This window comes from Pterocles gutturalis, unplaced genomic scaffold (genome assembly GCF_000699245.1).
Source record: "Pterocles gutturalis isolate BGI_N339 unplaced genomic scaffold, ASM69924v1 scaffold14550, whole genome shotgun sequence".
Taxonomy (NCBI): domain Eukaryota; kingdom Metazoa; phylum Chordata; class Aves; order Pterocliformes; family Pteroclidae; genus Pterocles; species Pterocles gutturalis.
In genome coordinates this window covers 95,461-110,202 of record NW_010141041.1, presented here as the reverse complement: position 1 = coordinate 110,202, position 14,742 = coordinate 95,461, and the positions used below count along the sequence as shown (strand labels likewise).

General features: G+C 36.5%; 1 protein-coding gene across 1 annotated transcript in view; it reads left to right on the top strand.

Annotated features, from left to right (window-relative positions):
* The window catches only part of OPA1 (optic atrophy 1 (autosomal dominant)), a 51,412-nt gene extending 38,474 nt beyond the window's left edge, over nucleotides 1-12,938 (top strand). The window contains exon 27 of the mRNA XM_010083897.1: nucleotides 12,874-12,938. Coding sequence (XP_010082199.1) covers nucleotides 12,874-12,938 — 65 coding nt within the window. The remainder of the gene's footprint in view (nucleotides 1-12,873) is intronic.
* Nucleotides 12,939-14,742: the final 1,804 nt, after the last annotated feature.

Genomic DNA, 14,742 nt, shown 5'->3' with positions numbered 1-14,742 from the left:
GCAAAATTTGTTAAAGCAGTAAAACTGCTAGCATCTGCTGAGTTTCAGTATCTCTATGATGTCAATGCTAAAGTGGGTTGATTATTTATAAAAGACAATTCTTTGTAATCACACTTTCCCTAGAACTATATCCTTTTAATTATGTTTTTCAGTATTGGGCAATACTTTTTTTTTGTGGAAAAACAATTAAAACATAGGTGAAATAAATTGATTTCAAGATAAATAGTGGGTTTTTTCTGATGTTTTATTTTTAACACAAAAAATAGAGTAGTCATTTCAGCAGAAATAATCAATAGTTCTATGCAAAATTGATAGCATGTGGATAAATCTTAACTTTCTGTAGACTACTTCTTAACATGGCAGGTTTTTTTTTTTTATGTTGAGCTCCCAGTGAAAAGCTTCCCAGAACTACCTAATTGTTTCCAGAATTCCACTCTGCTGGACTTGCTCTTTCTATATAAAGGGCCAAAGCAAACTTCTTCAATAGTGTGAATTTTGTACAGTAATTAAGTTGCTATACAGCTTTCAAACACAAGATGGCAATGAATGGCCTTTATAGGAGGAGTGGGGAGGACGAGCATGTAACAGAGCTGGTGCCAAACCTCCAGTCCCTGGTTACTTTTTCTTGCTTTTTAATGTGTGAGCATGGCTTAGGCCGTGGACATTGGGGTTTTTGATGTTAGATTTCTTACTCGGGGAGGAAGATACACTTGTCTAGCCTTATCCCTCTTGTTTTCCACTCTGCTTTTTATATTTTTTGTATGAGATATAAATTATGAAGATTATAAGGGATGGTGACTTTTTTCCTCAGTTACATATTTCTCATTAGCAAGTGCATGGAAAGTATTAGTTTATTAAGCTATGTTACTAAAAAATTGTTACGAACTGAAAGCATTGATCATTTTGGAAAGAAAATGGAATCTTCCAGTGTCTTATCCTAAATCTAAAATACATATATTCATGTTGCAGTAGCATTTAGAACATGCTAAGTGGTGCCCATGTACATTGAATACTTAAGGTGAAGCATAGCTTCAGTAAGTCAGCAGGAGCTTTGCCATTGACTTCACTAGAGTTGAAATTTCACTGACCCCAAGGAAGTACACGTGCTCTATCTTCACTTACTTCTTCTCCTTTATTCCTTTTAAACAGCTAACCTGAGTGTTGCAAAGGAATCTTTTATGTGCACAGGATAAACACATGTAAGGGTTGTACATGCAATATTTCCTAGGTCAGCATGCTATCCATCCAATATCCTGTTTCTTTACAAGTTAAGGAGAAGAGAACCCAGAACTTCAACAAGTATAAGTAAAACCATGTGCGTTTACACAGGGAGAGTCTTTGGCAGAAGATGGGAAGGGATTTGGGGAATGCCTGTGGAAACTTGATCCTGAAATTACTAGGTATGAATGTGAAGGAGTCAGCCTTGAAGTTCATTTGTCAGTAATATTGACACCTGTAAAGGTGTCATGGGCTAGCTAGGACTTCGTTCTCCCCAAAACCTTTTTGAAACTTTTGAGGAGTGAGCCCTCACATGAAGAAAAAATAGCTTAGGGCCATTTGTTTAAATCCTGTCATACATTTGTAGGGTATGAAATATAACAGTTTGCAAACTTAATTATTTTCTTGTATAGACTAAAACATATAAAAACTAAATAACCAGTGTTCCAGTAAAATACTTTCAAGTTTTAAATCTAAAGTCATTGCTTTAAAGTCACTGCATTAAATTCTTAAGTTACTTTTTCTTGTGTTGAATCCATTAGTGTTGAACATAAGCCTTTTGGAAACTCAAAGCATGAATGATTTAGTATCATATATGAATATAATAAACTTGCCATTTTAATGGAGTTAAAAAGATAATGTTAGCTAAGGTTGGTACTTCCATATGCAAGTTGCTGACTCAGGATCTGGAATTCCTGTGATGTATTTGGCTAAGCTGAGTGGGGTCTGTCGTGTCTGTTGTATGTAGCACGCTGATTTAGATCCAAGCAAGTCCCTATTTTTATGCATTTATGCAAAGTTGAGGATGAAGTCTGTGAGCAGTACTTTGCAGATAATGACTTGGTCTGTGGTTACTTTTTTTTTTTCTTTCATTGCTGTTAGTAGCAGGAAAAAAAATCCTATATTGTGGTCATTAGCGTAGCTGAATTAAATTTAAGTCCCTTGAGATGGCTGTCAACACTATTTGATTTTACTTCTGTCCTACATGACACTGTTAATAGTGTGATCCTTAAAATCATGCTTTGACTTGGCTTTCTAAAGACTTTGCTTCTGTCTTCTCTTCTATTATGAGCTTTGGCTTTTTTAAATTGTCACAGTGTTTCATAGGGGGCAAAGCTTGGCTGTAGGGGGAAAGATCTCTCCAATAAGCAGGTCTCAAGTAACTTTCCCCTAGAAACCAGAGGCAGACAAAACAGCTCGAAAGGCAGTGGTTAGTAGTTAAATCCATGCTTAAGGTGCTTGTTCAGAACCAACATGGTTTTAGGTGTTTACAAGATATAGAAAAAATATGACATAGGAAAGAAGAAAACATCCTAGGAAATCTAAATGGAGGAATAATTTTATTAGAGTCTGCAGAATTACAGTTATTTTGTGCACTCATTTCTTCCTCGATGCCTAAATGTTGGAGTTTCAGAAGCTAAGTAAAAAACATGGTTACTTCATTGTTGTCAGACAATTCATGGAAGTGGCAGCAATCTTGTTTTGCTCATTTCAGCTGGTTGTAGCAGTGAGGAGCACTCAGTTCTAGCCTGATCCTAAGTTGGAAGAAGGTTACACCAGGAGATGTTATGTTCTGTCCAGAGAAAAGCAGGGTACCCATTTCCCTGTGGGAATCATTGAACAGATCTCCAACTTCTGATAAGCGTGTGCAAGGTGGCTGCTTTCTTCCCAGTCCCCTGCCCGCAGCTTCCCCCAGCATGTCAGTATGGCCTGGATCTTGTCAGAGACTGCTTGTCATGTAGAGCACATTCATTTCTGCCCAGATCTCAATCAGTCAAATAACGTGCTCGTGTGGGCCATCTGTGTCTAACATGTTCATGCTTGTGCTGCTGTCACCAGTGTGCTGGTGGCAGTATGACTCCTGTGCTCCCTTTGAGCTCCACAGAGGTCCTGGTGCTCTGTGGCACGGGAAGTCAGAGACAACGTGCTTGGAGTCAGTCTGTGCAGTCGTGGCTTCAATTTCCCCTGCCTTTGAACATAAGCAAGTCAACAATGTATCCCATTATTTTTAGTAGATTTGCTAACTTTCCAGTACTCTGTTAGAATGCAAATTAACTGGTTTTGCGCGATTATCATGTTTTTAATTCCACGTAGGCAATTTATGAAACTAACCCAAGCAAGTGTGCTTTGACGTGGAAGACACTGGCTGAATGTTTTTTAAGTTCTTCTTTTTTTCTCTCTCTGAGTTTTGGGGCAGCTGCACAAAACTAATAAATTAAAACCAGAAGAATGTGTAGGACGGTCTATGTCAAAGTGCAGATAAGGTAGTTCCTGCTTTGTGTCATGGCAGAAGTGCTTTAAAAAGCTGCATCTTCTCCCAAGGGAGAACATACATCACTTGTAAACCTCCTGTGATGGAGTGATGGTTTACTTAACTTAAGAATCCCAGATGACCAAAGTCTGTCTGCTGTGATTTCTTAAAGTTATTGATGAAGAGTTAGGCACTGATGTCCAGGTTCTAAAATGGATCCTTACAAAGTTCAGCACATTTGTCACTGACTAAGCGAAGCCTGTCACTTAAAGTTGACATTGAAAAATAATGATAAACTGCTACATGAGTAATGACATATTTAGTGCCTGTTAATCTTACCTTAGACCCATGTCTCTTGTACTTGAGGGTCATTCTGGTGTTGTCTGCCAGATTTAATTTTTTCCTAAAATTTCCTTAATGATGCAAGGATCAAAACATGTGTATTGCATGCTACATCAACATTGCAGGCTATTTTCTTTTTAGTACTGGTTGCTAATAAGGGTACCTATTAATCAAAAGTTGAATAAGTACTTACCATGAAGAGATAACTGTTTGTATAAATGCAAATTTTTAAACTAGCCAATATATGTATTTGTTTGAAACTAGTATGGAACTGTGGAGTGTAACATTCACATTTTCAAAATCCGGAGAAGTCAGTGTCATGTATGTAGCACATTGATAATGCTGTAGTGGACTCCACTTTTCTGATTTGGGAGTCTAGATAAAAACAAAAGGGAAGAAAATATTTTCAGCTAGGAATGATAACAAACTAAGAAAAAATAATAGAACAACTTGTTTTTCTTCAGGACATGATGATTTAAGTTTCTGACTATCAAAAATGAAGTTGTTTATTATTATGATCTAAAAATTTGTCTCGTCACCATTTCATTTTCTGACATCGTATTTTAGAGAGACTTTCGCGTAAATAGTCCTGATAGCATATTATTTTATTATCCAGCTAACTACTGAGTGTGCTTTATTTTGGGTGGAGAACCAACACCTATCAGTTATTACTTACGTTAAAGTCTCTTTACAGTTTCATTGCCTTAAGGTTACAGTAGCCTTTACATAAGTAATTTACCTTTATATATATATATATCCTTTCTGTATCAGAAAATGTTAGATTTTTTTTTTTTACATCACTGGATAAATCATTGGGTAGTATTTCTGGTTTGCCTTTATACTTTTCACCATTTCTACACAAAATAATGAGCGTCGTTGTGTTCTGATTCATTCTAGTTTAACAGTTTTGATTTTGAAATTAGACCTTTCTGTGTCTGTAAGTCTGATTCAAGACAAGTCTTTTTTTTATGAGGTTGCCTGGTCATTCTGCCACTAAGCTCCTTCTGGCTGTCCAGTAAACAGCACAGCTAAATTCTGTTGAAAGATTGAGTTATTAGAACAGTTTTTAATTAAAAAATCTAAGGCAGAGACAGAGGACTGGAAGGTGCCAAAGTCCTACCTTGCTATTGCAGACATCATGACTCTCAAACTTGCAGCTTAATATAGATTAACGATCATTTGTACTTTAAGCTAACCTTAATGACAGTGTAGAAATGTATACTACTTTGTGACCTCACATCACGATTTGGTAATACTTAGGGTTTTTTTTGTAGACAAGCAGCACTGATGTATAGTAGCCCATGGAAACATTTCTTGTATAAAGTCAGTAGTCTACATAGTTCTCAGTTTTGCTTCTGCCCCATATCTCAGTTCTTATATGCACTGGCAGAGACAGAAAGACTTCATGCTTGCCAGCCCGAGGAGCTCCGGGGACCACTCCAAGAAAATACAGTCAGGTTCTGTTCGACTGAGAAGGGGGAAACGTGTTGCCGAAGCAGTTTCATTAAACTGCAGAGGTCTCGCTTGTGAATCTGGGGCAGCTATAGGTCAAGATACTGATTGATTAGCAATCTACAATTTCATTAACACAATGCACAGTTCCTGTTTCTGGTGCTAAAAGCTTTATTAGTAATGCCGAAATAACGTTCCAATGCCCAATACCTCGTAAAAATAGCTGAAGTGTTTTTCAGACAAGCTCTCTTTTACTGCTGCCTGGATGTCTTTAGTCTGAAATAAAGGTGATGCAGTTTTGTACAGGCAGCTGATAGCTTTGCTCAGATATGATATGCAGGGATTAATAATTAATATGATGTATTAATATTTGCAACAAAAGTGACTTCAGTGATGGCAGCTGTGATCGGGGTTTTTTTTCTGTCTAGAATTACTTCTTAAGACTAAGATTGTGTTATGTTTCCACAGCAGGCTAAATATCCAATGTGGAGGTGATCTTTTCCTGTTTTAGATGTGGAAAAGAAAAAATATACCCTATAAGTATGTCTTTGTAGGAAACAGGGTCCTTGATGTTTTTTCTTGTTAATGGCGTGCAAAAGGAGATTGTCATCCAGGTCACTAGCAGGTAGTTGTTGATGAACTTATACCCATGAAAATCTCAGGGCCGAGTCAACATATCGGTTTGATAGTGATATTAAAATAATATGTTTAGCACCTTGTCTTATTCTAGGGTTTAAATTAAATATTTCTGAGAGGACACTCCAGTATTATCTTCATCTATTTAATATTGGAAGCATCTCACGTGATACACTTGGGATAGTTAGAGCATGTCTCTGTCCTTCTGTTTGTCTTTCTGGAACTGATAACTGGAGTACAGGTGCTCTAGATGTTGCTCGGATTAAAATACCTTTTACCTCAGGATAGTGAAGGGATTTAAGGCAAGTAGAAAAGTTGTCAGTAATTCTGGTGAACATAATGTTGGATGTCTAGCTTTATATGTCTGAGGGGGGAAGCCTGATTTATAAATGTATTTACAACATTTTTGCATGATAATTGTTCTATTCCAGAGAGCATGCTTTGAAGTCAGAAATTATAGAAAGAACTCACTTAAACTGGATGCAAATTCAAATCTCATTGCAATACATATAAGAAACATTTTGTAACAATAAAGGAAAGCTACTATGATGTAGCATCAGTTGGCATCTTCATTCAGTCTAACTACTAGTAACTAAAGAGTATAGTAGCTCTTTTCTGCAAGCTTGCATTTTAAAGGCTGTATATTTTTAATGATTCATGAATTTACTACATGAACTATTATAAATTCCTTTTAAACTTTTCATGATTCTGCAGTGCTTTTATTACACTAATGAGCTAATTGTTTAGGAATCATTCACATGATTCATCCTCCTGTTCAGCCTTTTTTAAAAAACTTTTAGCTGCTGAAACTCTCTTGACAAACCAATATTTATAGCACTTTGACAGCAGGATGAGGAACAGCGTTTGTCTTTGTAACAGCTTAAAGAAAGCCCTTTCCAGCACCCAGCCATGCAGTTACAATCTTGACCTCTTTTTTTTATGCTGGGAACATACATACAGCAGACAAGCAGCACCTCCCATGTGTTTTCTTGACCCTTTGACTGTCCATTCACTTCCCATCTGTTTTGCAGCCTTAAAGGAACAGAGGGGGCCCTCTAATTATAAATCTGTCTTTGCAGCTGATAAATGATATTCTGTGTCTTTAAGGGCAGCCTGGGTGGTTTTGCCTTTTTTTTTTTTTCCTTCTCTCTTAAAACTAGCTTTCCTCTTGGCCTCATCCAGAGGAAAACATGGTATGTGAACAAGAGGAAACTGGCAAAAAAATGTGATGGGTAGTTTCAAAGGATTTTCTAAAATTCAGGAGGACATGACCCTGCAATGATCACTAAATTATAGTAGCTGTCAGGCTGTGGTTGTGTGAGACATGAGAAAGCATGTTGATGCAGGTCTTGTAACTGTGGGTGGAAAATCAGGTTTCTGGGGCATTATCTGGAGTGGCTGTGAGCGTGCTGCCTCATACTGTTTCAACAAGAAATAAAGCTTTTGCATGGCCCTTAGAAAATCTAGGAATGTGGTACAAAAGGCTGAGCTCCAAAGAGATGATTTCACCCCCTTTCACACCCTTCTCCACCTGACTGTTCATAGAGGGGTGTATACAACCATGAGATTTGTGTTTTAGATAGCCCTAAGTTAAAATGCGACTTTCAGTAGGAAACTGTGGCTTGACATTTCCAGTTTTTAATGGTGTGCTTCTGGGCATTCTGATGAAATCTGACTACAGACTGGGCTTTCCTTTTTACTAGAGGAAAGATGATGCGTTGGCAGCAGTAAATTCAACATTTCTGCCTCTATGGTTAATTAACCGTAAAACAGAAGTAGCACAGCAAGCAGTGAGAATATTTAAAGGCAAGAAAGAGATTAAGAAAGGAAGGAAGATTAAAAAAGAGAGAGAGGACTAACATCTAAGCACAGTCCAGAGCAAAAGAAGTAACAACCATGAGCTTTCAAATATCAAAGCCATGTAAGCATTAGTTGGAGGTAGAAATCACTTTAATGCAGAACAGGAGGATTTATAATGAGGTGGTTGTTTCATACTACAAGTTTAATTAAAGTACAAAATAAAGATGAATCTGTGTCCAGAAAGCTTTTACATTTTTTTCTTGATGCTGCAACTGAAAATTGTTGTCATATGGGCAAATTTGTAAGCAGGGGAAGGGAAGTTTTTTGATTTGTGTAAAATACTCATGCAGTTTTTTCCCTGTTGTGGCACAGACAGCCATGAACATCTTTAAAATTCTGTGCTAAAAGCATTGGGTTTTTTACAGGAAAGTATGTATGATTTGAATGTCTCCAAAATTAATTTATCTTCAGAAGCATAAGCAAGACAGATTTTGTGGGCAGAGGCCACATCTTTTATTAAACCAATTAATGGAGTTGGAAAATATATAGAGAGCTTTTTCTTGCCACTTAGAGCATGGCTGAAATAAATCAGTAACATACTTTGCCTTTGTAATTTGTGTTTAATATTATTTTGAGATTATTTGGCCTTACCTCAGGAGATGTGTTTTATAACTTAATTTAGCTGTTTCACTTTAGCAGTGATTCCCCAGCTTCTGCACAGTTAATTAGTAGACAAGCTCAGCTATTTAAGGCAGCAGTCAGTAAGCAAGCACTCCTTGTAAGACTGAATATTTCAAGGGTTTCCCTTCTGATCAGCTTATGATACTACAAAAAGAAAAATTTGTCTATGACTGTGTCTTACTATGTTCAGTGTATCCAAATCATTACAGATCAATTAGTCTGGTTTTGAGCCTTTTAGATTTAGGATCACAGGATTAATGAAAAGAAAATGAGTGGGTAGCAATATAATTCCATATGGAGATAAGGAGAGACTGAGCATGAATGAGGATCTCAAGACGCCTGAATAAAGAATTTCCTCATTCTGTCAGTGAAGTTTTATGGGATATGGAGGGAGGATTATAGGAATATTCATGACCAGATCAAGAGACATAATGAGTTGATGTATGAACCAACTTATCTTTTGGGCAAACATGAGGTAAAGCGGAAGTAGAATAGCCATTCATTGCCCCTAGGCCTCTGAATTTTACTGTTCTAAAGATGGAAACAAGGGTTCAGTTACAGTTATTCTTCTTGATTTCATTTTATTTTTGATCATTGTTTAACAGGTGCTGAAAGAATTATGTATTTGTAACTTCAGGTCTGTATTAAAACTACCAAAAACCATGTCATCTTTCTAGGATCCAGTGTAAACAATAGCATATATTGAAACTTCTGCAACTGTACAATGAGACTGTAGGACTTTAACAGCCTTCTGTGGTATCAGAGCACTGTATAACAGTGCTGGGGTAGTTCAACCTGTTACAAAAATAATTTTCTAGCAAGCTGAATGCTTTTATCTGTGGCTTACTTGTCCATGGAAAAACACGGTGTCACAAAACTTAGAAAGAGCAACAGGTCATAGAGTTACAGAATGGTTTGGGTTGGAAAGGACCCTAAAGATCCTCGAGTTCCACCCCCCTGCCATGGGCAGGGACACCTCCCACTAGCCAGGTTGCTCAAAGCCTCGTCCAGCCTGGCCTTGAACACCTCCAGGGATGGGGCATCCACAGCTTCCCTTGGCAACCTGTGCCAGTGTCTCACCACCTGCACAGGAAAACATTTCTTCCTAATGTCTAGTCTAAATCTACCCTCTTTCATCTTATACCCGTCACCCCTTGTCCTCTCACTACGCTCCCTGATCAACAGTGCCTCCCCATCTCTCCTGTAGGCCCCCTTCAGGTACTGGTAGGCTGCTGGTAGGTCACCTTTGTCTATCCCTTAATTTAATTATATGGTAAGCATTCTTATCTGAAACCCAAAATGATGTTCTGGCTTTGGCACGTTGATAAGTCTTCCTCAAAACAAAATGCACTATAATTTACAAGTGTAAGTCACTAATATTTTGATCTAGGTGTCAATCAAAACCCTGCAAATGTGGGTGCACCGCCTGTGTATTTCACAGAGCAGAGAACTTCCCCAGATAAAGATGGGTAACATCTACCTCTGGAATTGTAACAATTAATTATTGTTCCAAATGAGATGCCACATGGTGCTGATGAAACTAGGGGCAGTTATCCCAGAATTGCAGACCCTGCACTTACACTTGTTAGAAGAGTTCTGCCCAAGCATTTATATTTACTTGTTTATTAAGATCAGTGTTGTGTAAACGCATAACTCTGCCATTACCTTACTTAAAGTAAACCAATTGAGCAGACTGCTTCCTCTGTGCTACAGAATGGACTTGGAAAATGTTACAGGTTGGCTGGGGTCTGCTGCTGCAAAAGGCTTTAACAGGGCATAGCATGAATAACTGCAGCTGTTTGGCAGCCATTGTAACTGTTCTTTTTTAAGAATAGCCAGCATGTTTTTTCAAAGTATTGAATTACCTCAAGACTTCATAATTATTACAGTTAAGCAATCATTTCAATTCAGTCCAAGTATAAAAACTAATAAAGTGCTCATAATATGGAGGCAATTTTTGTATGTCTGTTCTCTGGGCAAACACAGCTGATTCAGTATATTCTGGTGGAATACATATTTGCTGTCCTGTTATTTTAATATGCCCTAATCAGAAAATTAAAATAGATTTTGTTGGCACAAGCCCTTTTTTAAGGGTGTAATAATAATTATAGATTTTTTGCTGATGCTATTAATTTTCAGGACTGGAATATTTCATTAGCAAGAGGTTGAGGAGGGAAAATATTTGCATTTAATACTTCTAAATCTGCCTGCTTTCACTGAATCTAATGGTTTGATCAATATAAAGAACATACTTGGGGAAAACATCTAACAATTGAAAAAAAGAATCCACATAAAAAATAAAAGTATTGAAAACAGAACATGAAGAGCCCTTCTAGGTCGTGAGATCTGAAATCCAGTTATCTCTGGCAACTACTGCTAATTTTGGGGAGTGAAGCTCAGGATTAATAATTTCCAAAAATGTCAACTCTGTCCCAGATAATAGGACATTATTTTAAAGGCTAATTTTGTAAACATACATAGACCATCAGTATTGGAAGCTGAGATAACTAGTTGCCTAAATAAATGGCATAGAATTAATACTTTCATTGCACAAGAGATTTAAATATTGACATGCAAACAATACATATTTTTTATTTTAAAAGATAGTAATGAAAACACTTTGAATGTGCTTTGTAAGGGGAAGTGATCATGGGACTACTTTTTTTTCATTGGCAGCTTTCAAAGATTCTCTCTGATTAACTCAATTGAGGATTTTTTTTCCCCCCCTGTCAGAATCAGCTACTGCTTTTTCTTGACTTCCAAGATACAGCTTTTGCCCTTGCACTGTCTGTAATCCTCAGTTAGTATCAAAATACTTTAAAAAAACACAATCTGCTGAAATTCAAGAAAGTTCTTTGGTGTTTTCTTCAGGACCCAGAATGTGGTTCAGCCCCACTGTACATCTGTGTTTGTAGATAAGCACCATTGTGGAAGGGGACAGTGAAGTGTTGAAAATATAAGTGGCTTGCCCTTCATCACCTAAGAATTGCATGATAAAGATACAAGTTTGTGATTTCTTCATCCTCATGCAGGCTATTTTCCATATTTTGTTTCAAATGCTAACTAAAAATCTCTACTTCTGTTAGAACAGGGCTACAGGGTTTTGTTGAGGTTTTTATTATGATCATCATCGTTATTGTAATTACTCTAAAATGGATTGCACAACTGTCTGTGGGATTGTCACTTTGTTACTGGATGAAACTTTTAGTTCCCTTAGCTACATTCTTAGAGCATTCTCTTTGGAATTTTTTTTTACACTCATGCTTATGTATCCCATTTAAGGCTGATTGTTTTATTTTACTTTCTGTTTTGCTGTTATTTCATCTCAGCAAAGCAAGTTTATAACATATGGTATTGCTAAAGAGAAAAAAAATTAATAAAAGATTTTTAAAAAAGAAAGAAAAGCTCAGACCTTGTATCTCATACAAGGCAACATACGGCTTTAATCCAATAGTATTTTTAGCTTGAAAAAAAAAATTTTTTGTCTGTGTTTATGCTCATCTAACTTATTTTTGTCTCTTCTACTGCTCTCCTCCTGTTCCTTCATATTTCTGAAGTGTGTGTTTTTCATGGCTATAATCACACACAGAAGGAGCTTCAAATGAGGATGTGGTGAGAGAAAAGCAGGAAATCTCGCAGGCTTTGGATTCCAGCTATGTTCTAAATCTTGCTTCATAAGCAATTCAATAAATCAAATAGGTTATGTGATGACAAGTGTTGTATGAAATTGAGAGAAGAGTGGAAAAATGCCTAAACCCCTGAATTTTTCCTAGTCAGTATTGCCTTTTCATTCTCAGTAACTATTTGTAGTTGTGTTCAAGTTATGTTTTTGTAGAGAAATAAACTCCCAAGCTTTAGTATTTATATAAAATAAAATTCTGCCCACATCCATCTGGTTACTACTGAAATGCAAGGAAATAAAGTGCAAGTTTTAAATATTCTTAACATTGTGCATGCCCTTTTGAATAGGTATCTTGCATACTGATGTTTGGTTCCCTGAAATTCTCCCTGTGGAAAGGGCACTAGCTTTCAACTCTTTTTAAAATGATCAGTAGTGTTTGTGACACTTGCTGTGGAGAGTAAGGATATTTGGTTAAAAGAGAAAGGGATTAGTGGTCATTATTTAAAAGATGCCAAATCCCTACATATAACAGGTGTACAGTAGTTCTGCTGTGCATGATCTAACAGAAATTTCATTTTTTTTAAATACATTTCTAGTATTGGGTTGTTTTGGTAAATTTTCAAATTATTAAATCAGCGTGATAATCATAAAATGTGTTTATAGAAGTTCTTCAAAGAGGACAGGGTTTCTTTTCTTCTGATGTAGAAAAATGTTCTGAATCTTAGTAGTTAAGAAACTAAATGCATCAGGTAATATTGATGACAGATTATATTTTGTATGTGTTTGCAGTTTTGTTTGTTTGCTTTTCTTTCTGGGCATCTCCCTAATTAAGTAGTAGGTATTTGAACAATGATCTTTTTAATTCCTCCAGAAAAAGTTCGGGAAATCCAGGAAAAACTCGAAGCCTTCATAGAAGCCCTCCATCAAGAAAAGTAGATTGTTCAAGCAGGTAATCATGTTTAGATCATAAAACGATTGCTACAGTTTTCTCATTCTTCAGTATAAAATGGTTATCCATCTCTTCTACATGCACATATTTTCATACAGACTTTGTGAATTCCAGTGCCTGGCTGCTGCTGCTACTTCTTGCTTTTAATCTGCAGAACTATACTTTCAGCTTTTACACTACAAGCGTAATACAATTGCTGTCTAGTTATTCGGATGTTGTGAAACACTGTAAGCTATTTGATTGATCTCAGTTCATTATTTTTATCTGTCTTAAGAGAAAGAAGGCATAACTAGCTGGAATCAGAATTAAGGGAACACCTCTTGTCTAGAAAAGCATTTTGATTCTTTTTTTTCCTTAAAGGCACTGTGCATTGTTAGCAAAAATATTTGCATGCAGGTACTTTCCAAATTTCTTTCTCTATTAATTCTCAAAAACATAATTGTAAATGCTGTCATATATTTGCACACATTTTAAAATAATCTCCTTTCTGTTTCAGCATCAACTTTACACAAGAATGCACCCTTTTCCAGGATACCTTGCACAAAGAAGACTGAATAGAAATTCTCTTTCCTGTCTTTTGGGGAGCATCCTGAAATGTTGGAGGAGAAAGAAAATAATGTCCCATGGGATTGAGAAGTTCCGTTAAAATCCACCTGCTCTTTTAATTTTTGAAGCTACATGCACATGACAGAGGATTTTGAGTTGTATGTCAGTGAGATAGCTCGGGAGCTTGCTGAAGTTGTACATTTAAGGTTGTTTTTTTTCCTGAAAGAAAAAAAAGCTTTTGTTTTTGGCATCTGTCTTGTATGGGAGAGCTGAATCATATTCATAAAATGGTTTTATCTGTTGTCATTTTCTTGCCTGCAAATGATCCTGGGAGTTTGACATAAAGTTTTAGTATTTGTATGTACATTAAAACGCCCTTCTAAGTAACACCATTTGTATTTGTTATGCTCTGTGTTGAAGCATTCTCTGTTCATTCTGGTACAGATCTAAAAGCATGGTATTGAGATCTTGAGAGGAAGTTGTGGATTTTATTAAGCTCCTAAACTCTTGAGAGACATCATTCAAGCAGTTCGTGTAGTGCTTTCAAGTGAAAGTACAGACTGGTATTCACTGATACCTTAAAAGGTTTGGCTCAGGAAATAATTTCAACAGCTGCTCCTTTTACCTGTTCTTTCCTAATATATGTTGTTACTCTTGAATCATAGCCGATTACATTTCATTTCTGGGATTGCACTGATTTCCTTGTTAACTCCTCCCTTCACCATAGGTACAAAGTAACCTGATTGAGTACGTGTGAAAGGTAGAAGGTTACTCTCTAGAATTCCAGCTTGTCCAACCTTCTTAACTAAAAAAGGAAAAATATAATTAATTTCATTTTTCTAATAGCTACTGTAAGACCAAAATCGCTTTTATAAGAATGTTATACACAAGGTCCTTCCACACCTACTTGATTTCTGTCATTCAGTATAGCAAAAATAGTAAGTAGTCTTTCTTTTCCTGCCTTTCAGTTTTGCCATAGAAATGTCACTTCTGACAACTTCTGACAGATTTAAGCGTGATATAGGCTCTGTATCATAGGTGCCTGGTGATTAATCACCACCATATTTTTCTGCCCACACTTTGCCACAAATTACTTGGATAGACTTCTGAATACTTCTGTGGAAGAAGCTATTTGGTGTTAAAGAGGTTGTTTTGCATTTGTCTGATTATGTACATTGACAAGTTGACCTAGATTTATTTTTTCTCTTTTGAAAAGGCTGTTGATTTTGATGTGTGGCAATTAAA